We start from the raw sequence: 19272 nt of genomic DNA, 5'->3' as shown, positions 1-19272 counted from the left end.
TAGGCTGCGGCGGGCCCTTCAAAAACCCTTCTCAACTCGCTGGTTTCCGGTACCTGGATCCTCTAGCCTCCGTCAGGCCCTCGAGACTCTACTCCACTAAAGTCCCTTCTCTATGGTTGACAGCTCTCCTTTGTCCCGACTTTCCTTCGGGAGGATGTTCTGGTAGGACCCAACCCCTTCTTATGGCTGTTCCTGCCAACCCTGGTAGGTGCAACTGGAGAAGTCCCTGAGCCCTCCGAGACTCACATACTCTCAGCTCTGGAAGGGCTGCACGGAGTGGGAGGATGGCGGAAGTGAGTATGAAGGTGCCCTTCCTTCTCCCTGCTCTTCTCTATGGTCGCTTCCTACGGTGACGGGAAAAAGGGGGTCCCGGCGCCTGCGCAGAACTGGGCTGGGAGCTAGTCGCGGAGGGGAGGGGGTGGGGCAGGAGCGGGAGCTGCCGCCGCCGCCGGAGCTAACCGCGGGGACCGAGATGCAGGTGGGACCGGAACCGGAACCCCCCTCTTCAAGTCCCTCTTCCCTCTCCGCGACCCGGCCCCGGCGCTTGCGAGGACCCCTGGGTGGGGGCGGGCGTGGGGGGTCTAGAGGCAGGAGGGGCGCCCGGCCCCGGAGAGTGCAGCAGACAGGGCTGCTTCCTTGGGGGCTGCGGCCCCGGGGAATGGGCGGGTAGAGGGTGTCCGGGGAGGAGGGTCGGGTCGGAGTGGATTGACCACTGGGTCCGGAGGGTCCGAGCCCGGAGCGGAGCCTGCACCCTCCACCACCCGCCCTTCGGGAAATATCAGAACTGAGCCAAGAGGCAGGTGCAGTGGGAAAATGTATCTGAGTCCCGCTTGACGAAAGAGAAACTGACTCACCAGCTTAGGGCCCGCAGGGTCAGCGGGCCTTTAGGGGGGCTGTGTCTGCCTGTGGTGCAGAGGGTTGGGTGGGCCGGTGTGAGCTGAGGTGGCCTCTGCCTGGAGATTGGGCTCTCTGCTGTGTGTACACCTCTTGGCTCGGTTCCCCCGTGCTCCATGACTCTTAGATCTCCTGGCGTCTTCTCGTTGGTTTGGAATTGCCCCTATTGTTGGAGCCATCTGAGTGTGTAGGGTCCAAGCCAAAGAGAAAGGGGAGGGGGCGCTGACCTGGGTCTGAAGGGGGGTCTGGGGTTTGGGGAGATTTGCCTGAACTGCCTTCACTCCCTTGGTGCCAGTCATCTTCAAGTATAACATGGGGGAGGAACACTAACAGAGGAGCCATGGGTTTGTAAATTCCCTGCCCAGCTTTGCCACTTGCTAGTTGTAAGACCTTGGGAAGGCTCTTCCTTTTGCTGATTTCTCTTTGAGAAAATCAGAACCCCATAAAGATAGTGATAACGACTGTCATTTGTTGTGTACTTACTTTGTGTCAAGCCGGGACACGTCCTGTTTAATTGTCTCAACAGTTCTAGGGGTTAGGGATCATTAGTCCTGTTTTATAAATACGAAAACCAAAGCTCAGAGAGGACATGTAATTTGTTCAAGATCACCCAGCTAATAAGTGGCAGTGATGGAATTTCATCCTAAGTCTAACTCCAGAACCTATGGCCTTAACCACCAAGCTAACCAGCCTTTAGGGCACACTTCTCTGTGAGAGAAGAGGAAGGTGAGAAACCCAAGGCCCCAAGCTTTCTGTTTTACTTTGTGGCCAGCAAAGACTCGCCCAGACCCAGCCCACACTGCTGTTGCCTCTGGGCCCCAGACTGGAGGGCCACCCAAGAAGTGGGCTCTGGCCCTTCCAAGCTTTCCAAGTACAGTGCTTGGGTACTGGGCCCTGGGGTTGGCTTTCATCGGTCTGTCCTTAATGAGCAACCTCCATCCTCAGTGATGGACCATGGGAGGCAGGGTCTCTTAAGCTCTGCAGGCCTGGCTCCCCTGCGAGCTGGGGCAGTGAGGGGCAGTGACTTGAGACTGGCACAGTCAGTGCCTGGGGATGAGGACTATGCCGTGGGAAAGACAGGGGACTTGGAGTTCTGAAACTCTGAGCTCCTGGTTCCTCTTCTGTTACAGAGGTTGTTAAAACCTCTCGCAGGGAAAGGTAAGAACAGCAACTGGGAAGCAGGTGAATATCGAAGGATCATTTTAGAGAAGGGAGGGAACGTGAAACAGACTCCTGTTTAGAGGAAGGCGCTGTCCAGCCGTCCATCACACCTGGAGCTGAAGCCAGGGAATGTGGATTGGGGAGGCAGCAGGAGGAAGGGTGCAGGCTAGACATTGGAGTCGGGGGTGGGGGTGGGGGGGCTGGTTGGCTGGGGCCTGTGGAGCGCAAGGACCTGGGGAAGGGCAGGGAGGCAGTGTGGTGTGTGTTCCAGTTGCGCTCAGAGGAGGGGGTCTGGCCCCGTCCCACCTCAGCAGTGACTCCATATATGTGCCTCTTCCTTCTGCAGCTGCTGCCGCTCACCCCGTGTCTTCTGGCCGCTTCTCTCTTTGCCGCCCCTCCCCACAAGCTCCCCCTCTCCGCCTCCTGGGGGCCATCATGAATGGTGCCCCTTCCCCGGAGGATGGGGCCTCGCCCTCCCCTCCCCCGTTACCCCCGCCGCCTCCCCCGAGTTGGCGGGAGTTCTGTGAGTCCCACGCCCGGGCGGCCGCCCTGGATTTTGCCCGCCGTTTTCGCCTCTACCTGGCCTCTCACCCCCAGTATGCGGGGCCAGGGGCCGAGGCCGCCTTCTCCCGCCGTTTTGCCGAGCTCTTCCTGCAGCACTTTGAAGCAGAGGTGGCCCGGGCCTCCGGCTCCCTGTCGCCACCCCTCCTGGCTCCTCTGAGTCCTGGTGTGGAGGTCCTGCCACACGACCTGTCCCTTGAGAGCTGCAGGGCGGGCGGGCCCCTGGCTGTGCTGGGCCCTTCTCGATCATCTGAGGACCTGGCCGGCCCCCTCCCTTCCTCGGTCTCTTCCTCTTCTACGACCTCCTCGAAGCCGAAGCTCAAGAAGCGCTTCTCTCTCCGCTCAGTGGGTCGTTCGGTCCGCGGTTCGGTCCGCGGCATCCTGCAGTGGCGGGGGACCGTTGACCCGCCCTCTCCAGCAGGGCCCCTGGAGACAGCTTCGGGGCCCCCAGCGTTAGGTGGGAACAGCAACTCCAATTCCTCTGGCGGGGCTGGGACTGTCAGCAGGGGACTGGTCAGCGACGGGACGTCCCCCGGGGACAGATGGACTCACCGTTTCGAGAGGCTGAGACTCAGTCGGGGTGGGGGGTCCTTGAAGGATGGTGCAGGCGTGGTGCAGCGGGAAGAGCTGCTGAGTTTCATGGGGGCTGAAGAGGCTGCCCCTGACCCTGCCGGAGTGGGCCGGGGAGGAGGGGTATCGGGGCCTACCTCAGGGGGAGGGGGGCAGCCTCAGTGGCAGAAGTGTCGCTTGCTGCTTCGAAGTGAAGGAGAAGGAGGAGGAAGTCGGCTGGAGTTCTTCGTACCCCCCAAGGTGAGGCCCAGCGGAGGTGGGGTGGCTGGGAGCAAGGGGTTGAGCAACCAGGGTGGTGGCTTGGCCCACATACCAAGCTATGCTTATTTGTTGTTTGTTTTTTAAAATAATTTGCATTTATTTATTTGGCTGTGCTGGGTCTTCGTTGCTGCGTGGACTTTCTCTAGTTGTGGCAAAGGGGGGCGACTCTCATGGTTTGCAGGCTTCTCACCGCGGTGGCTTTTCTCGTTGCGGAGCGCTCTGGCTTCCATAGTGTCGGCTCACGGGCTCTATAGAGCACAGACTCAGTAGTTGTGGCGCACGGACTTAGTTGTCCTGCAGCATGTGGGATCTTCCCGGACTAGCAATCAAACCTGTCTCCCCTGCACTGGCAGGCAGATTCTGTACCAATGAGCCACCCGGGAGGGCCTGGGTTTTTTAAAGCTAGCTCCTGACTCTGGGTTAGTCGCTGTGGGCACGACAGAGAAAGCAGTGTTACTTGTCTAACGCCCTTTGGGTGTGGAAGGAAGGCCGAATCTCTGGAGGGAGGGGAACAATTGTCTCTCCGCACCAACAGTCTAGGTCTTGTTCTTTCTCGCAACCTAGGCATCTCGGCCTCGACTGAGCATTCCCTGCTCCACCATCACCGATGTGCGGATGACCACAGCCCTGGAGATGCCTGACCGGGAGAACACCTTTGTGGTTAAGGTAGGAGGCCTGGGCTCCCTGCCCTCTTGGAGCACTCACGTTAGAGAGAAAGCTCTTTTCGGACATTGAAGCAAGGGATACACGTACAAGGAAGGGCATGGATGCCAAGTGCCTTGAGAATGTGTCCCAAGGGCGGCGGCTTTTCTGAGAGGGGGGTGAGCAGGAGGATGTCCTTGCTCCTGTTAGGGGTGCATTAGGGCCTCGAGACCTGGAAGTGGCCTGTGGGCCTCCTCTTGTCCCCATAGGTGGAAGGCCCCTCGGAGTACATCCTGGAGACAGCTGATGCACTACATGTGAAGGCCTGGGTGTCTGACATCCAAGAATGCCTGAGCCCAGGGTGAGGAGCCCGACTTCTGTCACTGAGGGGCCCAGAGGTGCGGACGGGGAGCAGCTGTCTGTCTTTCCGCGGTGACTTGTCCTCCCAGCACCGTTTTCCCTGTCTCTGCAGACCCTACCCTGCTACCAGTCCCCGCCCCATGACCCTCCCTCTGGCCCCTGGGACCTCCTTCCTGACAAGGGAGAATACAGACAGCCTGGAGCCGCCCTGCCTGAACCACTCGGAGAGTCTGCCCAGCCAGGGCCTGCTGCTGGGACCCAGTGAGAGCAGCGACCGCCTTTCGCAGGGTAAGGGTGGGGCCTCAGAGAGCTGAGGACCCTGGGACCTGTTATGTAAGCCCCCCGGCTGGCAGATCCGGGCCCTGGCCCTCTCTCCAGGCTCCGCTCAGCTGCCACCCACCAAACATTTGACTTTTGTCCCTGAACAGGCCCAGCCACGGTTTACCAGTTAGAACCGTCATCATCACTGCCCCGACCCAAGCCCCAAGCCCACCCTTCTCCAGCGTTCTATCCCCGCCCCGTCACCTTCTCCTTCGCCACTCTGGCCGGAGATAATGGTTCTCTTCTCCAAGCTCGCAGAACACTGTGCACGTCTTTGTTGTGTTCTTGCTCTGCATCTCCGTGCATATGTTGATGGTACTAGGATTTCTTTTGAGTCCCAGCTTTTAAACACACACATACGCTGTCCGCACACATAAACACAAAAAGATGTGTCTACCTGGCCCCAGCTCACCTTTCTAGACTCCACTACACTCTTCTGATCTTCCATTCTGAGCTTCAGTTTCACTGTACCTTGCACACAGCCTGTGTAAACAAATGTATTAAAGAATCTAGGGGCCAGAATGGACCTTACCAGGTCTTCAGTTCTGATCTCCTCATTTCTCAGGCAGCTAAGAGCAGAGAGGAGAAATGGCTTTTCTGAGGTCATCCAAGGATCACTGACAAAGACAAAGGCTATGCAACTTGTTCCTGAGCCACAGTGCCCTGCACCCTGCATATTCCTGTCCTCAGCACTAATATGTAGGACGCACCTGTAGGCTCCTGCCTGCTGCTCAGCAGACACTCAGGAACTCCTAGTACCTCCTCGACCTAGGCTAGGCTCTGGGCGGGATGAGGAGCTCAGAGCTGCCCTGTGGGCTCACGGTCTAGCTGAGTTGACATCACTCCTAAAAAACAGGGCTCCCACCTGGTGAGCCTGAACAGGAGGCCTTGGGAACTCGGGAGGAAGAGAATCAGGGAAGGTGGGCTAGATGAGGAGTTCCGCACAGGGGAGAAGAAAAGAACGTGGCTTGGAGAAGGGAGACAGTGTGAGCAGAGACCTGAGGTGGGGAGAGCCCTGGACATCTGAGAAAGTTAGGCGGGATAATTGGGCTAAATCAGAGGACACGGGAATACAGGGTAACATGAAGGCTGGTTAGGTTGACGGAATTCACAGAAGTAGAATCTGTGATGCCACTGAGAGTTGAGGGCTTTGTCCTGTAGACAAAGAAAGTACCTATTTTTAATGTGAAAATACTTGAGGGGTTCTACCCCCCATTTCTGCAACTATAGAGTTGCAGTAATTTCAACTGTTGATTCAGAAGAGATGTGGGCACATTTGGATTCTAAGACCTTGTTGGAATCACTGCAGCCCTTTCAGCAGTGTGTGAAGTATAAGTTAGGAGCCACCGATGAGAACCATCAGGCTCAGTGCCTGAAGAAGGAGCCAGCATTTCGGCCGGCTGACGCCAGTGCCCACAGGGTAGCCTGGCCACTGGGGAAGTGGGTCCGGCAGACCAGTCCTCCCAAAAAGAAGCTTCAAGTTCTCAGTTTTACTCTCCCCTTTTTCTTCTAGGGGCCTACGGGGGCCTGTCAGACCGCCCCTCGGCATCCATCTCCCCCAGTTCCGCCTCCATCGCCGCCTCCCATTTTGACTCAATGGAACTGCTTCCCCCAGAGTTGCCCCCACGGATCCCCATTGAAGAGGGACCCCCAGCAGGGACCGTTCATCCCCTCGCAGCCCCTTACCCACCCCTGGACACTCCGGAAACGGCCACAGGTACCAGAGGTGTGAGTGTGTGTCTGCTTCCAGGCCTGGTGCCCACCTGCCTGAAACTCTTGTCTTGGGATCCTCAGGGGTCCGACCTGGGGGCGCTCGGGAGTAACCCATGAGGGAAGAGCAAGGCTTCTCTTCTCCTTGGGATCAGGGTGGCTTCCCTGACACCTGGTTTCCTTCCCTCTCTCTTTCCTGAAGGGTCCTTACTGTTCCAAGGAGAGCCAGAGGGAGGCGAGGGGGACCAGCCCCTCTCAGGGTATCCTTGGTTCCACGGGATGCTCTCTCGACTCAAGGCCGCCCAGCTAGTGCTGGCTGGAGGCACTGGCTCCCACGGGGTTTTCCTGGTACGTCAGAGTGAGACGAGGCGGGGTGAATATGTCCTCACTTTCAACTTCCAGGGCAAGGCCAAGGTGAGTGCCTGAGAAGGAGCCTCCGTTGCAGGCAGCGGGCCTGCGGGTCGAGTGGGGGAGTGCTGCCATCGGGGGAGGAGGGCTCTGTGACTGGCAGGGCTCAGGCTCCAGTGTTACCCCACCCGTCCCGCCCTCAGCACCTGCGCCTGTCGCTGAATGAGGAAGGCCAGTGCCGGGTCCAGCACCTGTGGTTCCAGTCCATCTTTGATATGCTCGAGCATTTCCGGATGCACCCCATTCCCCTGGAGTCTGGGGGCTCCAGTGACGTTGTCCTTGTCAGCTACGTCGTGTCCTCCCAGCGACAGCAGGGTGAGCAGAGCAGGTCTGCAGGGGAGGAGGTGCCCGTGCACCCAAGAAGTGAGGAGGTGTGTGTGCCAGCAAGACGGGGTGGGGGCCCCAAGGAGGAGAGCGGGGGCAGAGGAGATGCCTGTGTGTTGGGTCTCTCGGGGAAAAGGAGCCCATGGGGATGTAGGAAGGCAGCAGGCTCCATGCTGGAGCCGGGAGGAAGTGGAGAGCTGGGTTTCGCGCATTCCCATTCCATCGGCCCGTCTGTTCCATCGTCTGTCTGTCTCCTAGATGCGTCCTCCCTGGCCTTGTCTTTGCCCTCCATCACAGCCTCGCCTTGGGCCTGCCCTTCTTGGGGGTGCTCGGTCTGATCCCCCTCCCTCCTCCCTTGGTGTCTGATGTCCCTGTCTGATCTCTCCCTTTTCCCCACCCCCAATGTCCCGTCTGTCCCCACGTTGCCCCTCCCCTACCCCCCCAGGCCGGGAGCAGGCCGGGAGCCATGCAGGGGTGTGCGAGGGAGATCGATGCTACCCCGATGCCTCCTCCACCCTCATGCCCTTCGGAGCGAGTGACTGTGTGTAAGTGTGGTCCTCCTCTCACCGCCGCCCATGATCCATCTTCCATGGATGGGGGGATTGCTCAGGAGACGGGATCTGGGGGAGATAGCACATGGCTCCGGGGAGGGGATGAGCGAAGGGGAGGCTGCTCCAAGAGCTTGCCTCCCTCCACCATCAGTCTGTCTTCTTACCGTTCCTATCCAGAACCGAGCACCTCCCATGACCCACCCCAGCCCCCTGAACCCCCTTCATGGACAGATCCCCCACATCCTGGGGCAGAAGAGGCGTCGGGGGCGCCAGAAGTGGCGGCAGCAGCAGCCGCAGCCGCAGCAGCCAAAGAGAGGCAAGAGAAAGAGAAAGCGGGCAGTGGAGGGATCCAGGAAGAACTGGTCCCCCTGGTTGAGCTGGTCCCCGTGGTTGAATTGGAAGAGGTCGTAGCCCCAGGCACGGAGGCCCAGGGAGTCGCTGGATCTGCTGGGGGCCCCGGGGTGACCCTGATGGTGCAGCTCCAGCAGTTACCACTAGGGGGCGACGGAGAAGAAGGGGGCCATCCCAGAGCCATAAATAACCAGTACTCCTTTGTGTGAGACACCCTACCCCACCCTCTCTCTTCTTGCTCCCCAGCCCTCAGTTGGTGAGACTGGGGCTGGGCCGAGACACAGAGGAGCAGTGAGAATCCCCTTGCCACATGCTTCCTGACCCTTGACGGCCAAGGGCATGTATGTTGGTACAAAAAGGTTCAAAAGCCCTAACTCCCCAGTTGATACACTACAGGTGCCCCATCCCCTGGGCAGGGGATTCAGGCTCCATTACCTCCCTAGGGGCTCTTACAGTCAGCCCCATCCCTGGGGGCCATTTCCCCATTAACCACCCCTCAGCCCAAGGAAGGGTGAGGGGGAAGGGCTGTCAGTTATATTAAGGTGGTTGTTCTTGTTGTTTTAAACAAAATGGAGAAGAATAAATAAATAAAAGGGTTTATCTCAGTTCCATTGTGATGGCTGTGGCCAGTGTTTGCAGTGCGGGGCTGGGACTGGCGGGTCAGGAAAGTAGCCCACTCAGTGTTGCCAACTTCAGAGCTGAGAGGCCAGAGGTCTGGGTCAGCTTGAGTCTCTGAGCTTTTGGCCCATTGCTCCCTGGGGGACTGTCCTGTTTCTTGAGGGTTAAGTGCGGAGCCAAATGGTGCTTCTCAGGGTCTCCAGCCAAGTTCGCTTAATGGGACAGGACCATGAACAGCAGGATCGATGATCTCCAGTCAGTACAGACCTTCCTGCTCTGAATTCTTCAGTTAAGGCTTCTTACCCTGGGGAGAAAACAGGCCAGGAGAGATTGTGAGGGGCTGGGCTAGGGGCATGGTGGCTGTGTTGGGAGACATTGAATGTGGCCACCACAGCCTAGCTGCAGAGAGCTCCAGGGGCAGGCTGACCTGCCCCTCTTCTCAGAGCCAAGCTGGAAAGCTGAAGGCTGGATGATAAAGAGTGCTGGCTTCCACTCTTGCCTTTGCGGTGTGTCCTGGGCAAGGTGTAACCTCTCCAGGCCTCAGTAGCCTCATCGGTAAAATGGGAAGGTTCATCTAGGTTGAAGCCACTGACATGATTTACTTGGCCTGGATGATGTTTCCATTGGAATTTCACATAAAAGTTCAGATCACTGGTTCTTCCCCAAAGTCAGAAGATCCAGCCTCACGTGGTACCCGCCTTCCACATCTGCTCCACGCCCACTGGCCCACTTTACTCACAGGAGGCGCCTAGCTGGGCCTGTGAGTGTTTGAATTTGCGACGTCTCCCTCTCCTCCCTGTACCCCTCCCCCATAGCACCCAGGCTCTGCTCTCTGGACTGAATTGGGGCTGTGCCCTCCTCCAACTGAGGGCACCCCTGGGCTTCCCAGCTCTGCAGGTGCCAACGAGGAGGAGCTGGGTTCTGAAGAGTCCCACCTGTTCTGTTGGCCCTCTCCCTCCCCCACCTCCATCTGGCTGGGCCCCTTCCCATTCTGCCTCCCACTTCCCTTCCCAGGCAGTGTGGAGGCTCCACGCTCACGCCCCTCAGCCTCTGCCCCCACCTCCAGGAGGCCCTACCCATGCTCATGACCTTGCTATTCTGGGCCTTGCGTCCTGTTGGGAGATGGACAGGAGACAGCTGGGCTCATGGGCCACCCAGCCTGGGGGCTTGCCGGGGGAAGCTCTCCTGGTTTCATCTCATCCTCAGGGCTCCCCCAAACCTGGTCCTAGGGAGCCTGGGGATAGAATTGGCCTTGCAGAGGGAGGGGGATGGATTGGGGATCTGGATGCTGTGTTCACAGAGTGAGGTGGCGAGAGAAAGCTGTGGCGCCCCAGGGTAAGCAGGAGCTCATCTTCTCCTAATCTAGCAGCAACTGGTGCTGTGAGGCTCCCCCTCCCCGCCCCTCTCCAAACCCTGCCAGCCTTCAGGGCCTCGCCTTCTGAAGGTGGGTGGGCAAAGGGTACCCCCTCATTCCCCCTCCCCCACCCCCCCCAAGATGTGCATATCTTGGCTGGAGGAGCCTAAGAGACTGTTTCCCTCTAAGCCTGTCTACTGATGTTTTGGCCGAAGTTCTGAACTGTTGGGGAATGGCCAGGCCGTGCCTCAGTGGTCCCTTAGAAGTCCACCGCTCCCGTTCTCAGCTCCAGCCCTCAGGATGGGATGAACACCTTCCAACTCTGGGCCTGGAGACCCTGGTGTAATGGTGTGTGTGTGTGGGGGGTGCTCCAAAAGAGCATGCGCCTCCATCCCAGTTCACACCCAGCCTCCCTGACGGTGATCCTTTTGCAGCTCTTGGCTGGTGGCTTTCCCTTCCTGGCTGCCATTTCCCCTCTGGGAAGTTGAGGGAGGCAGAAATGAATAACCTTAAAGGGCCTCGTTGGCAGCGGTGCCCTGTAAAGCCTGCGTCCTTCCCTCAGCCTCATGGTCTGAGTCCTTTGAAGCCACAGTCTGTCCAGTCTTCTCCCCCTTCTCCATGTTTGGGCATTCCTGCTCCTTTAAGACCGTGCCCCTGTCACTCCTCCAGGGGGTGGCAGGGACAGGCCAGCCAGCACCGAAAGGCTTGATACTGGCCTAAGAAGGTAGGTGCTCGGCCAGGTGGAGGTGCCTGGCGGTGTGACCCCCAACACGCATACCCCCTTGTCTGAGCCCCCCAAACTCCCCCAGGTCACCGCAGGATTCTGCTTCAGGGAGGGATTTATTGGACCCATGAAATGGGGGAGGCAAGGAGCACCATGTCCTTAAGTCACCCGAGAAGCCACCCTCCCCTCCAAGTGCAGGCAGAAGAAAGGATGAGCTGGTGGGGGCGGCTAGATCCTGCAGTGCCAACCACCCCTGCTGGCCTACCTACCCCCCAAAGTGGGGCTCCCCTCTCCTTTGCCCCACTGTCTGCTATACCACTGTCTGCTTGGGAACTTGGGTGCCAGACAGGGAAGCAACCGTGAGAACCCTTGCAGCGGTCCATGTGCCTCACTGTGGACTTAGGAAACTGAGCCCCAGACAGAAGGACTTGAGGCCAGGGCTGCTTCCACGAGGCTGCTGCTTCACCTCACTGACCTCGCACCATTCTCTCATGGAACCTTCCTCCTCTCTGCCCCCGTTTCCTCCCCTGCCCATGCCCCATGCCACCCTCTGTCTGCTCCTCCTGCTGCCCTAGTAGTGACCAACAGACGCCCCTATCCCAGAGCAGGGGTGGGGGTGGGGGGTTCAGAGCAGCTGCTTCTCCGAGGAAGCTGACACCGAGGCCAGCCGCTCAGCAACAACTTGTGGCTTTGCACCCAGCTCTGGGCCCCCACCCACCTGGCTGCCGCCTGCCACCTCCCTGCTGTCCGTTTTCCCTACTGCTCCTCAGACTTCCCTCTGACCCTGGCAGCCTTGTCTCTAGTCCCCCAGCTCTGTCTGTCCTTATTTCCCCTAGACCTGTCCCCATCAATCTGCCCACGTCCATTCCCTGCCTCTGGAGCCTCTGCTTCCCCAGCCCCTGCCTTTGATGCCCCTTCCCTCACGCCTCTGCCCACCGGGTATGCCCAGCGCCTGAGCACACAGTTCCATCTTCACCCCCCTTGAGCACAGCTCCTTCGGGGCCAGGGTGGAGTGCAGACCACATGCCATCCAGGGTCTGCCATGTAAACCCTGTGGATTGAAGAGAGCACAGCGTGGGACGAGGTGACCCTCATTCCGTGACTTGGGGTGACCCCTGCCCCCATTCTGAAACTTTGATCCCTCTCTGTCTGCCATCAGCACATTCTGTAGGCTCTTGGGTTTCCCGGCTGCCTGGGTATCCCATTTTCTTGGTGGGGGGGATTCCCTCTCAAGGATGGGGGGGCCCTGAAGGCTCTGTTCCCAGAGGTTGAGTTAGAGCCATGGGGAGGGGGGGGGCAGTTTAGGGGAGAGACAAGCAGTCCTGGCTCTGCTCACCAGGGCCTGGACACTAAATCCCTTGTTGATGGCTGCAGCAACCCCTCCCTAGGGTAGGGTTACCATCTTCTGCCTTGTCCCCTTGACCCTCTCCCCTCCCTGCTTCCCCTTGTTCCTCTAGAGCCACTTCCTCTTGCCCCCAAAGGATGTTCTCCCCGTTTTCAGCCCCCTGAGGGCTGGGTATCTCTGCTGCCATTTCAACAAACTCAGTAAGGAAGGCTGAGACTGCAGCAGTAGAAGTAGGTTCAGAGGGGATGAGATGGGAAGGGGCTTCGAGGAAAGGGAATAGAGAGAAGTGGGCTGAAGGGAAGAACTGGAAGGGGTGACTCTGTAAGAAATTCAGTGCAGCTCAAGAAGTCGGGGCAACTGGAGAAGGGCTCAGCAGCAGAAGACAGAAATTGAGGTCTCTCCCTGCCCCCTTCCCTGGGGCTGGGGCCACCTTAGCTTCCCTCATGAGTGACATCTCAGGCTGCAGCCCCACTGTTCCCCCTCGTCAGCAGAAATATCTCTCTCTTCTGACCCCTCCTGCTAGAGTCCCGGCCAGCCAATCCCTGGTCTGAGGGAGGGGGGAGTCTGGCCCCCCCACTCCCTCATAAGGACCAGCTGGGGGCTGGGGGGGGTGGCCAGCTGCTGTAAGTGGAACGGGGGTCAGAGCTTCGTGGAGGGAAGAATAACCTGGGGGGGGGAAGGAAAGAAAAAGGAAGAAACCCAGACAAACAGGCAGGTGGATACACTGAGGAAGGCCCCCGACGTGTGAGAACCCCCCCAGAAGGAACACACCGCCCCCTGGCCCCCAGGAAGGGAGCACCATGGAGGCTGCGCACTCCAAGACCACAGAAGAATGTTTGGCCTATTTTGGGGTGAGCGAAACAACAGGCCTCACCCCGGACCAAGTTAAGCGGCATCTGGAGAAATATGGCCATAATGGTAAGTGTTCCCTGGAGGAAAAGGCTGGTAACACCCTCCTACATCCCCACAACATACACACACAGACACAGACACACACAGACTCACTTAACACACACTGACACACATACACTAAAGCCTCTCCCTCTAGGGTATCTTAGGGAAGAGGCAAGACCTGGTCACTTGAGGGCAAGGGAGGGGAGGATACTGAGAAATCAGGATCCCTGAGTCCCTGAGTTTTGGGAAGTTTTTCGGGACAACCTCGGTGAACCTCAGCTCTTTGGTGGCCTGATTCTCTTACCTTAGCCACAAAGTCCTGGTTGTGGGTGGCATTAGACTGAATGCCAAATGAATAATGTCCTTTTCTTCTTTTTCCCCGGGCAGAGCTCCCTGCTGAGGAGGGTAAGTTACTGGAAGCCCTGAGCTCTCATAAATGACACCTCCTTCCCTCTGGGCCCCACTCCCTTCTCCCTGTCCTCTCCTTCCAATTCCTGGGGCAAATGTTCCTCCCCAAAGGTTAGAGTCTGGCTGGGGGCAGAAGTTTCCAGGCACGTTCTCCTTGAGGCATCCAATCCTTGAACAACTGCCCATCACTTTGAGGAGCCTGTTTCTGGACTTCGGGCCAGCTCCCTCAGCCCTTTTCTCAGTACCAAATGGCCTGCCCATCACCCTAGACCTTTCCTGCTCCAGGCTGGACCCCAGCCTGCACCTGGAGTCCCTGCATTCATCCGTCAGACCTTAACGCCGCCCCCCCACCACCCGCGCCACCTCCCTCCCCTCACCCTTGCCTCTGCCCTCAGGGAAGTCCCTGTGGGAGCTGGTGTTAGAGCAGTTTGAAGACCTACTGGTGCGGATCCTTCTCCTGGCTGCCTGCATTTCCTTTGTAAGTGTGTTGCGCGGTGGTGGGGCGGGGGAGGTGGCGGGGAGGTGCATCTAGGGGCTGGCCTGAGCTGTGGATTGGGGGGATCTGGGGAATCTGCTCGTGGGCAGCCCCAAATCAGCGGCTCCTTTGGTCCAAGCCCTCAGCATCCTGTCCTACAGACTAGAACTGAGGGAGTGGGATGACGCTGACTTGCATACTCCTCTGTCCTCCCCCACACCCCGCAGGCAGGTTTTATTTTAAGCTTTAAGGATGTTCTCAGCCAAAACACTGAAGCTAAGCCGCCCCCGGAGCTTCAAGGGCTCCGAGGGCTCGGGTTACCCCCCCAGCGCCGGGCTCCGGGGCTCAGATGCTACTGCTGTTCCCAGGCCACCGCGGCTCCCAGCATGCCCCGGGGCTCACACGCGGCTCCGCCAATCCCCGAGCGTCCCGGAGCTCCTGCCCCTCCCTCCTGACGCTGATTGGTCGAGACAGAGACTCCCTCCTAGAGGCGGGAAAGAGCTGCTGGTGCGAGGGGAACTCCAAAGGCGCTCAAAGGCCCAGACCCCTCACCTGTCCCTGGGCCTCGCCTCCCAGCTCCCCCTGTCAGGGCTGGAACTCCCGGGACCCCCTTCCTCGTCCACTTGACCTGACTCTCCCCTTCCTCCTCAACCTCAGGGCTACCCCCACCCGTCTCTCAAGGGCCTGCCTCCGCTCCTGCCCTGGAGCTCCCCTGCGCACCTACCAGCCTAGCAGTCCCGCCTGCATTTTGGACTTCCTTCCTTAACACCGTAGTCCTCCTGGAAGACAGGACTCTGGAGGCAAAAGCGTCTCCTTGTCCCCTGGTCTCTGTAGTAGAGGCCCCGCGGGCCCCTGAGTACTAGCTGGCAGAACCCCACTTCTCCCTTCTCAGATTTGCTCCTTGACATTTGCCTGTGGCTGTTGCCTGGCAGTGGCAACAGCTGGGGTGGGGTGTGTACAGGAGGCCCCGTAACACTATCCCCTCCTCCTGCTCCCTCATGAAATTGGAGCTTCCCTGCCTCGGGCTGTGGGGGAGGGCTGTGGGTGGGCAGGGCGCCTGCGAGGACCACAGGGTTTTTTCTATCGGGTTTTGGCTCCCATGGGATGGATGTGGCTTGAGGGTAGTTGGCCTGGGTGTCCCCTGAGCTTCGTTTACAAGCCAGCAACTTGGTCAGGGAAACCTGAAAGCATTCCCAGCTAATCCCTGAGCTGTGCATGTCTGTGCCCGCCTGTTCTCGCTGAATAACAGCAGTGGCTGCGCTTGTGTGAGTTAAAGGAGTGGACCGTGTAGGCACTTAAAGGGATGTGGGGCTGCAGTGCCTCCGTGATGCCCCGCCCACTTTGCTCCTGCACGTGTTCTCATCTCTGTCTGCTCCCTTTAACCACCTGAGGGGCTTTATTATCTATTGATCTCCTTCCCTTGCTCCCCAGGTGCTGGCCTGGTTTGAGGAAGGTGAAGAGACTGTCACCGCCTTTGTTGAACCCTTTGTCATCCTCTTGATCCTCATTGCCAATGCCATCGTGGGGGTTTGGCAGGTTAGCTTTGACCCCACCCCACCCCATTCTTTCACATCCTGACACTGGACCTGAGGCCAGCCTCCCTCCCTGTCTCCTCCTCCTCCATCACTTACCCTGGGCTTGCCTAGTATCTGGTCCTTTTGCCCAGTTCAGGAGACTTGGTATTCCCACTTTCACTTCCTGGTTGTTCAACCCTGGGCAGGTGCCTTCATCTCTCTGAGTCTCAGTTTCCTCATCCATAAAATGGGACTCATAATCCTGTCCCTTGAGTTGTGGTGAAATTTAACAAGATGATGAGTGTGAAAGTACCCAGCCCTGTGTCTGGCATGTAGGAGGATTTCAGTAAATGCTCATTTGATATCCTTCTTCCTCTTGCTTTCTACCACCCTCTGCTTTTTCTATCCCCTGCTTCCTGATTTTCTTTGATTCTCCTTCTTTCTCTTCCCAAAACCCCTGTAGTAGTAGTAGCAGTGTTAGTTGCTTAGTCGTGTCCAACTCTTTGTGACCCTATGGACTGTAGCCTGCCAGGCTCCTCTGTCCATGGAATTCTCCAGGCAAGAATACCAGAGTGGGTAGCCATTCCCTTCTCCAGGGGATCTTTCCAACCAGGGATCAAATCCACATTTCAGGCAGATTCTTTACTGTCTGAGCCACCAGGAAAGCCTCTAAACCCCCTTACCTATTCTCAGCTATGGGTGATGGTATCCTCACTCATCATGTGAAGTTTGTCCACTCCCCTAGGCCAGGAGCCAGGACCACATAACCTGCCTCCTTCTCTGGGATGCCCCAACTTCCCCCACTACTCTGGCCCCTGCTCCTCCATCTCTACCCCACCCCATCCTCCTTGACCAGTCCCTTCTCACTCCACCACCTTCTTTTCTCTGCTGACCCTCCTTTCCTCAACCTTATTCCCCCCAGGAGAGGAATGCAGAGAATGCCATCGAGGCTCTGAAGGAATATGAACCCGAGATGGGGAAGGTCTACCGGGCTGACCGCAAGTCAGTACAGAGGATCAAGGCTCGGGACATTGTTCCCGGAGACATCGTGGAGGTGGCTGGTGAGTGATGGGAACAAGTGGTCCAGGATGGGTTTTGAGGCCAAGAAGATGTTGGGGGTAGGGTGGGGGTGGGGGCTGCTCAGCCCCGATCCCGTGTCCAAGAGGTAGCCAGGATGGTGTCTGGTAGTCTCGGCTTCTCCTTCTCAGACTCCTCAGGGGTCACTCCAGGGCACTGTGGCCACGGCACATCCTCTCCACCAGAGTCTGAGCAGGAACAGCCAGTCCTGTCCCCGAAGCTGCAGGCAGACCCCTTGTTCCCCCTCCTCTCAGCCAGCCCTTGCGAGCGACAGGTGGAACCCAGTCCCTGCCAAGGGCCCCGTCTCCACCCCCTCCTGAGGCCTGGCTTCCCTCTCCTTCCACCCATCCCCGAGCTTGGTCAGCTTTAAATCTTGACCTCTCAGTGCCCTTGAGGCCTCTCAAAGGGGAAGGAGCGACGGTAGAAGGGAAGGGGGGGGCCAGAGGCTCGAGCCCCCGACCATGTAAGGGAAACTCAGGCCCCAGCAGAGAGCACGGGACCTGGAGGAGGGGAGCTCAAGGAGGGCCCCGCCTCTCCGGCGAGGGACACTTAATGCCTGACCAGGGAGGGGTGGGGGCCGGGAGGCTAAGATTACTGGGATTCTGCCCCCTTCAGCGGTTTTTATATTTGCCCCACACCGGCCTTCCCACATCTCCAGACCCCTGGCATAGGGAGCCGTGTCTTTCTAGGGCCTGCTTCCCTCCACCAGACACCCAAGTCGCTACCCTGGGAAGCTTGGCGAAAGGGAGGGCGGGCGGGCTGAAGACCCCAGTGCCGCATCCCAGGGCCCATCTGCCACCGTGACACTTTGGAGTCAGCGCCATGAATGTCTATAAATATCCCTTTGGCTTGGGTGACAGGGTGTCCCGCCCAACTCCATTGCTGACCTCCTCCCTTCTCCGTCAGCTTCCTCTGGCACGGGAGGAGGAACCTTGGGAGCAGGGAAAGGAGAGCAGTCAAACTCCATCCCCGGGACCAGCCTTGGGACCAGGCGGGATGAGGCTGGGGGGCGGTTCTCTTCCTTGGAGAGGTCTCCAAGTCTGGTGAGGCATCTGCCGTGTCTCCCAGGCGGTTTCTTAGGCTGACTCCCTCTTTCTGTGCACATCCCTTGGCCTCCCCCGACCTTTCTCAGCTCTCTGCTACCTACGGCTCCCCCCTGCCCCCCCACCCCGCTGAAGCCACCACCACTGCCTTGTTCCCTGCAGACGCCCCTTCTCCCCAGCCCATCTCCCCAGCTCACTCACCCTAGCTTCCTGCCTTCCCTTGATGCTCAGACCACGGCCCAGCAGGCTTCGGATGTGCATCCATCCCCTCCACATGGACCTGGCGGGCCTGCACCCTCTGCTTCCACCGCTGTCCCCTGTCCTCCTGTATCTTCTCTTCTCACACTTCCCTCTCCTGTCTTCTTACTCCTCCTTTTGTCTGGGTTGACACTGATTTTCTCAATTCCCAATTTTTTTTTTCCTGTTTCTTGCTACCTTCTCCAGCTGTTCCACTTTGTTCTCGTCCATGGATACATGTGTATCTGACTTACCCCAGTTTTGGGGGGTCGGGGCTACCTCTTGTGGCATGTGGGGTCTTTCCCAACCAGGGATTGAGCCCGCAACCCCTGCGTTGGAAGCATGGAGCCTTAACCACTGAGCTGCCAGGGAAGTCCCTGACTTACCCTATTTACTCTAGTTCTTTTCATGCCTGTCCCTCCTCACCTTTCTCCCTCTTGTTTCCCTCTCTGTTTTGCTGTCTCCCATCCTCACTTTTAGAGCTTCCCTGGCGATTCAGTGGTAAAGGACTTGCTTGCCAATGCAGGAGACTCAAGAGTCATGGCTTTGATCCCCGAGTCGGGAAGACTCTCTGGAGGAGGGCATGGCAATCCACTCTAGTATTCTTGCCTAGAGAATCCCCATGGACAGCAGAGCCTGGTGGGCTATAGTCCGTGTGGTCGCCTAATAGGGAGAGGAACATTTGGCAGGGAGACAGTGGGAGCGAGGGTTAGAGGGAGAGCCTTGCTAGGATGACAGGAGCAGAGCCCAGGCAACCCCCTGAGACCTGAAGGAGGAGGTGAGGTCTTCAGACAAAGATGGGGTTTTCTCCCTTCTCTGCTGACTTCATGCCCCTCTTCTCTCTCCACAGTGGGGGACAAGGTCCCGGCAGATATCCGCATCCTCACCATCAAGTCCACCACCCTCCGGGTCGACCAGTCCATCCTGACAGGTCTACTGGCCAGGGGGCGGGGGGGCGGGGGTTGCATCACAGGAGGATTTGATGTGGGAGGAACTGAGAGGACAGAGAGAAAAGGGACCCCTGGCCATAGGGCCCCTGTCCTGGCCCCATCGTGGCAGCGATGTCTGCCCTGGTCAGCTCTGCTCACAGCCTGAGCCTGGAACGCGGGGTCACAGGAGACAGTGGGATGTTTGTGCCCATCTCCAGACGGCTGATAACTCATCCCTTCCACACAGATATGTGGGCACGGTCACCCAGAAAACCATCCTGCCTTTTCAAAAGCCTCCAAGTGAGGAAGCATAGGTTCTAGGATCGGATACAGGGTTCAGATCCACTTAAAACCTCAGCTGCTTCCGTTTCTGCCCTAGGAGAGAGAGGAGAGAGCCAGTGAGCTTGCTCTGTGGTTCAAGGAGGCCAGCTGGGCTGGCTCAGGGTGATTGCCTGAGCTCCTGCCCTTCCGGTGAGGGAGACAAGGTCCCCAGGGTGGGGGCCTCTCCCTTCCACAAAAGCGCTCTCTAATTGAGAGCGC

The 19272-nt window shown here is 58.4% G+C and overlaps 2 protein-coding genes and 1 long non-coding RNA gene across 9 annotated transcripts in view; 2 read left to right on the top strand and 1 right to left on the bottom strand.

Annotated features, from left to right (window-relative positions):
• On the top strand, nt 1–8719 carry SH2B1 (SH2B adaptor protein 1). Of its 6 annotated transcripts, none has more exons than XM_040258701.1 (10): nt 1–293; nt 2402–3426; nt 4012–4113; nt 4359–4450; nt 4562–4737; nt 6284–6487; nt 6683–6894; nt 7032–7259; nt 7658–7757; nt 7941–8716. In XM_040258701.1, coding segments are annotated over exons 2-10 (2052 nt in total). In that variant the 5' UTR covers nt 1–293; nt 2402–2490; the 3' UTR covers nt 7943–8716. The 6 variants fall into 6 exon arrangements, with proteins under 6 accessions (XP_040114635.1, XP_040114644.1, XP_040114616.1 ...); XM_040258710.1 differs by lacking the exon at nt 1–293 and adding an exon at nt 375–478 and having other exon boundaries at nt 7032–7203; nt 7941–8719; XM_040258682.1 differs by lacking the exon at nt 1–293 and adding an exon at nt 375–478 and having other exon boundaries at nt 7941–8718.
• LOC120877481 lies at nt 8697–14871 on the bottom strand. Its single transcript, XR_005724359.1, has 2 exons — nt 14657–14871; nt 8697–9036 (listed from the first exon to the last, which is right to left on the bottom strand). It is a non-coding gene; the product is annotated as an uncharacterized LOC120877481 (long non-coding RNA).
• The window catches only part of ATP2A1 (ATPase sarcoplasmic/endoplasmic reticulum Ca2+ transporting 1), a 17243-nt gene continuing 10719 nt past the window's right edge, over nt 12749–19272 (top strand). Inside the window, exons 1-6 of one of the 2 annotated variants that reach the window (XM_040258518.1) lie at nt 12749–13073; nt 13437–13454; nt 13853–13935; nt 15364–15468; nt 16369–16507; nt 18654–18734. In XM_040258518.1, coding sequence (XP_040114452.1) covers nt 12956–13073; nt 13437–13454; nt 13853–13935; nt 15364–15468; nt 16369–16507; nt 18654–18734 — 544 coding nt within the window. In that variant the 5' untranslated portion in view covers nt 12749–12955. The remainder of the gene's footprint in view (nt 13074–13436; nt 13455–13852; nt 13936–15363; nt 15469–16368; nt 16508–18653; nt 18735–19272) is intronic. The other variant, XM_040258528.1, reaches the window with a different exon arrangement.

The sequence above is a fragment of the Oryx dammah genome, unplaced genomic scaffold (genome assembly GCF_014754425.2).
Source record: "Oryx dammah isolate SB20612 unplaced genomic scaffold, SCBI_Odam_1.1 HiC_scaffold_2, whole genome shotgun sequence".
Taxonomy (NCBI): Eukaryota; Metazoa; Chordata; class Mammalia; order Artiodactyla; family Bovidae; genus Oryx; species Oryx dammah.
The sequence above is the reverse complement of the archived record's forward strand: the minus strand, read 5'-3'. Positions and strand labels throughout refer to the sequence as shown.

What these genes read in the sequence shown, in the direction of transcription:
- SH2B1 (XM_040258667.1), top strand. Translation starts at nt 2,185, where the DNA reads ATGTGGATTGGGGAGGCAGCAGGAGGAAGGGTGCAGGCTAGACATTGG. An exon ending in AGAACACCTTTGTGGTTAAG is followed by an intron (nt 4,114 to 4,358) that starts GTAGGAGGCCTG and finishes TTGTCCCCATAG; the next exon opens with GTGGAAGGCCCCTCGGAGTA. An exon ending in CAGCGACCGCCTTTCGCAGG is followed by an intron (nt 4,738 to 6,283) that starts GTAAGGGTGGGG and finishes TTTTTCTTCTAG; the next exon opens with GGGCCTACGGGGGCCTGTCA.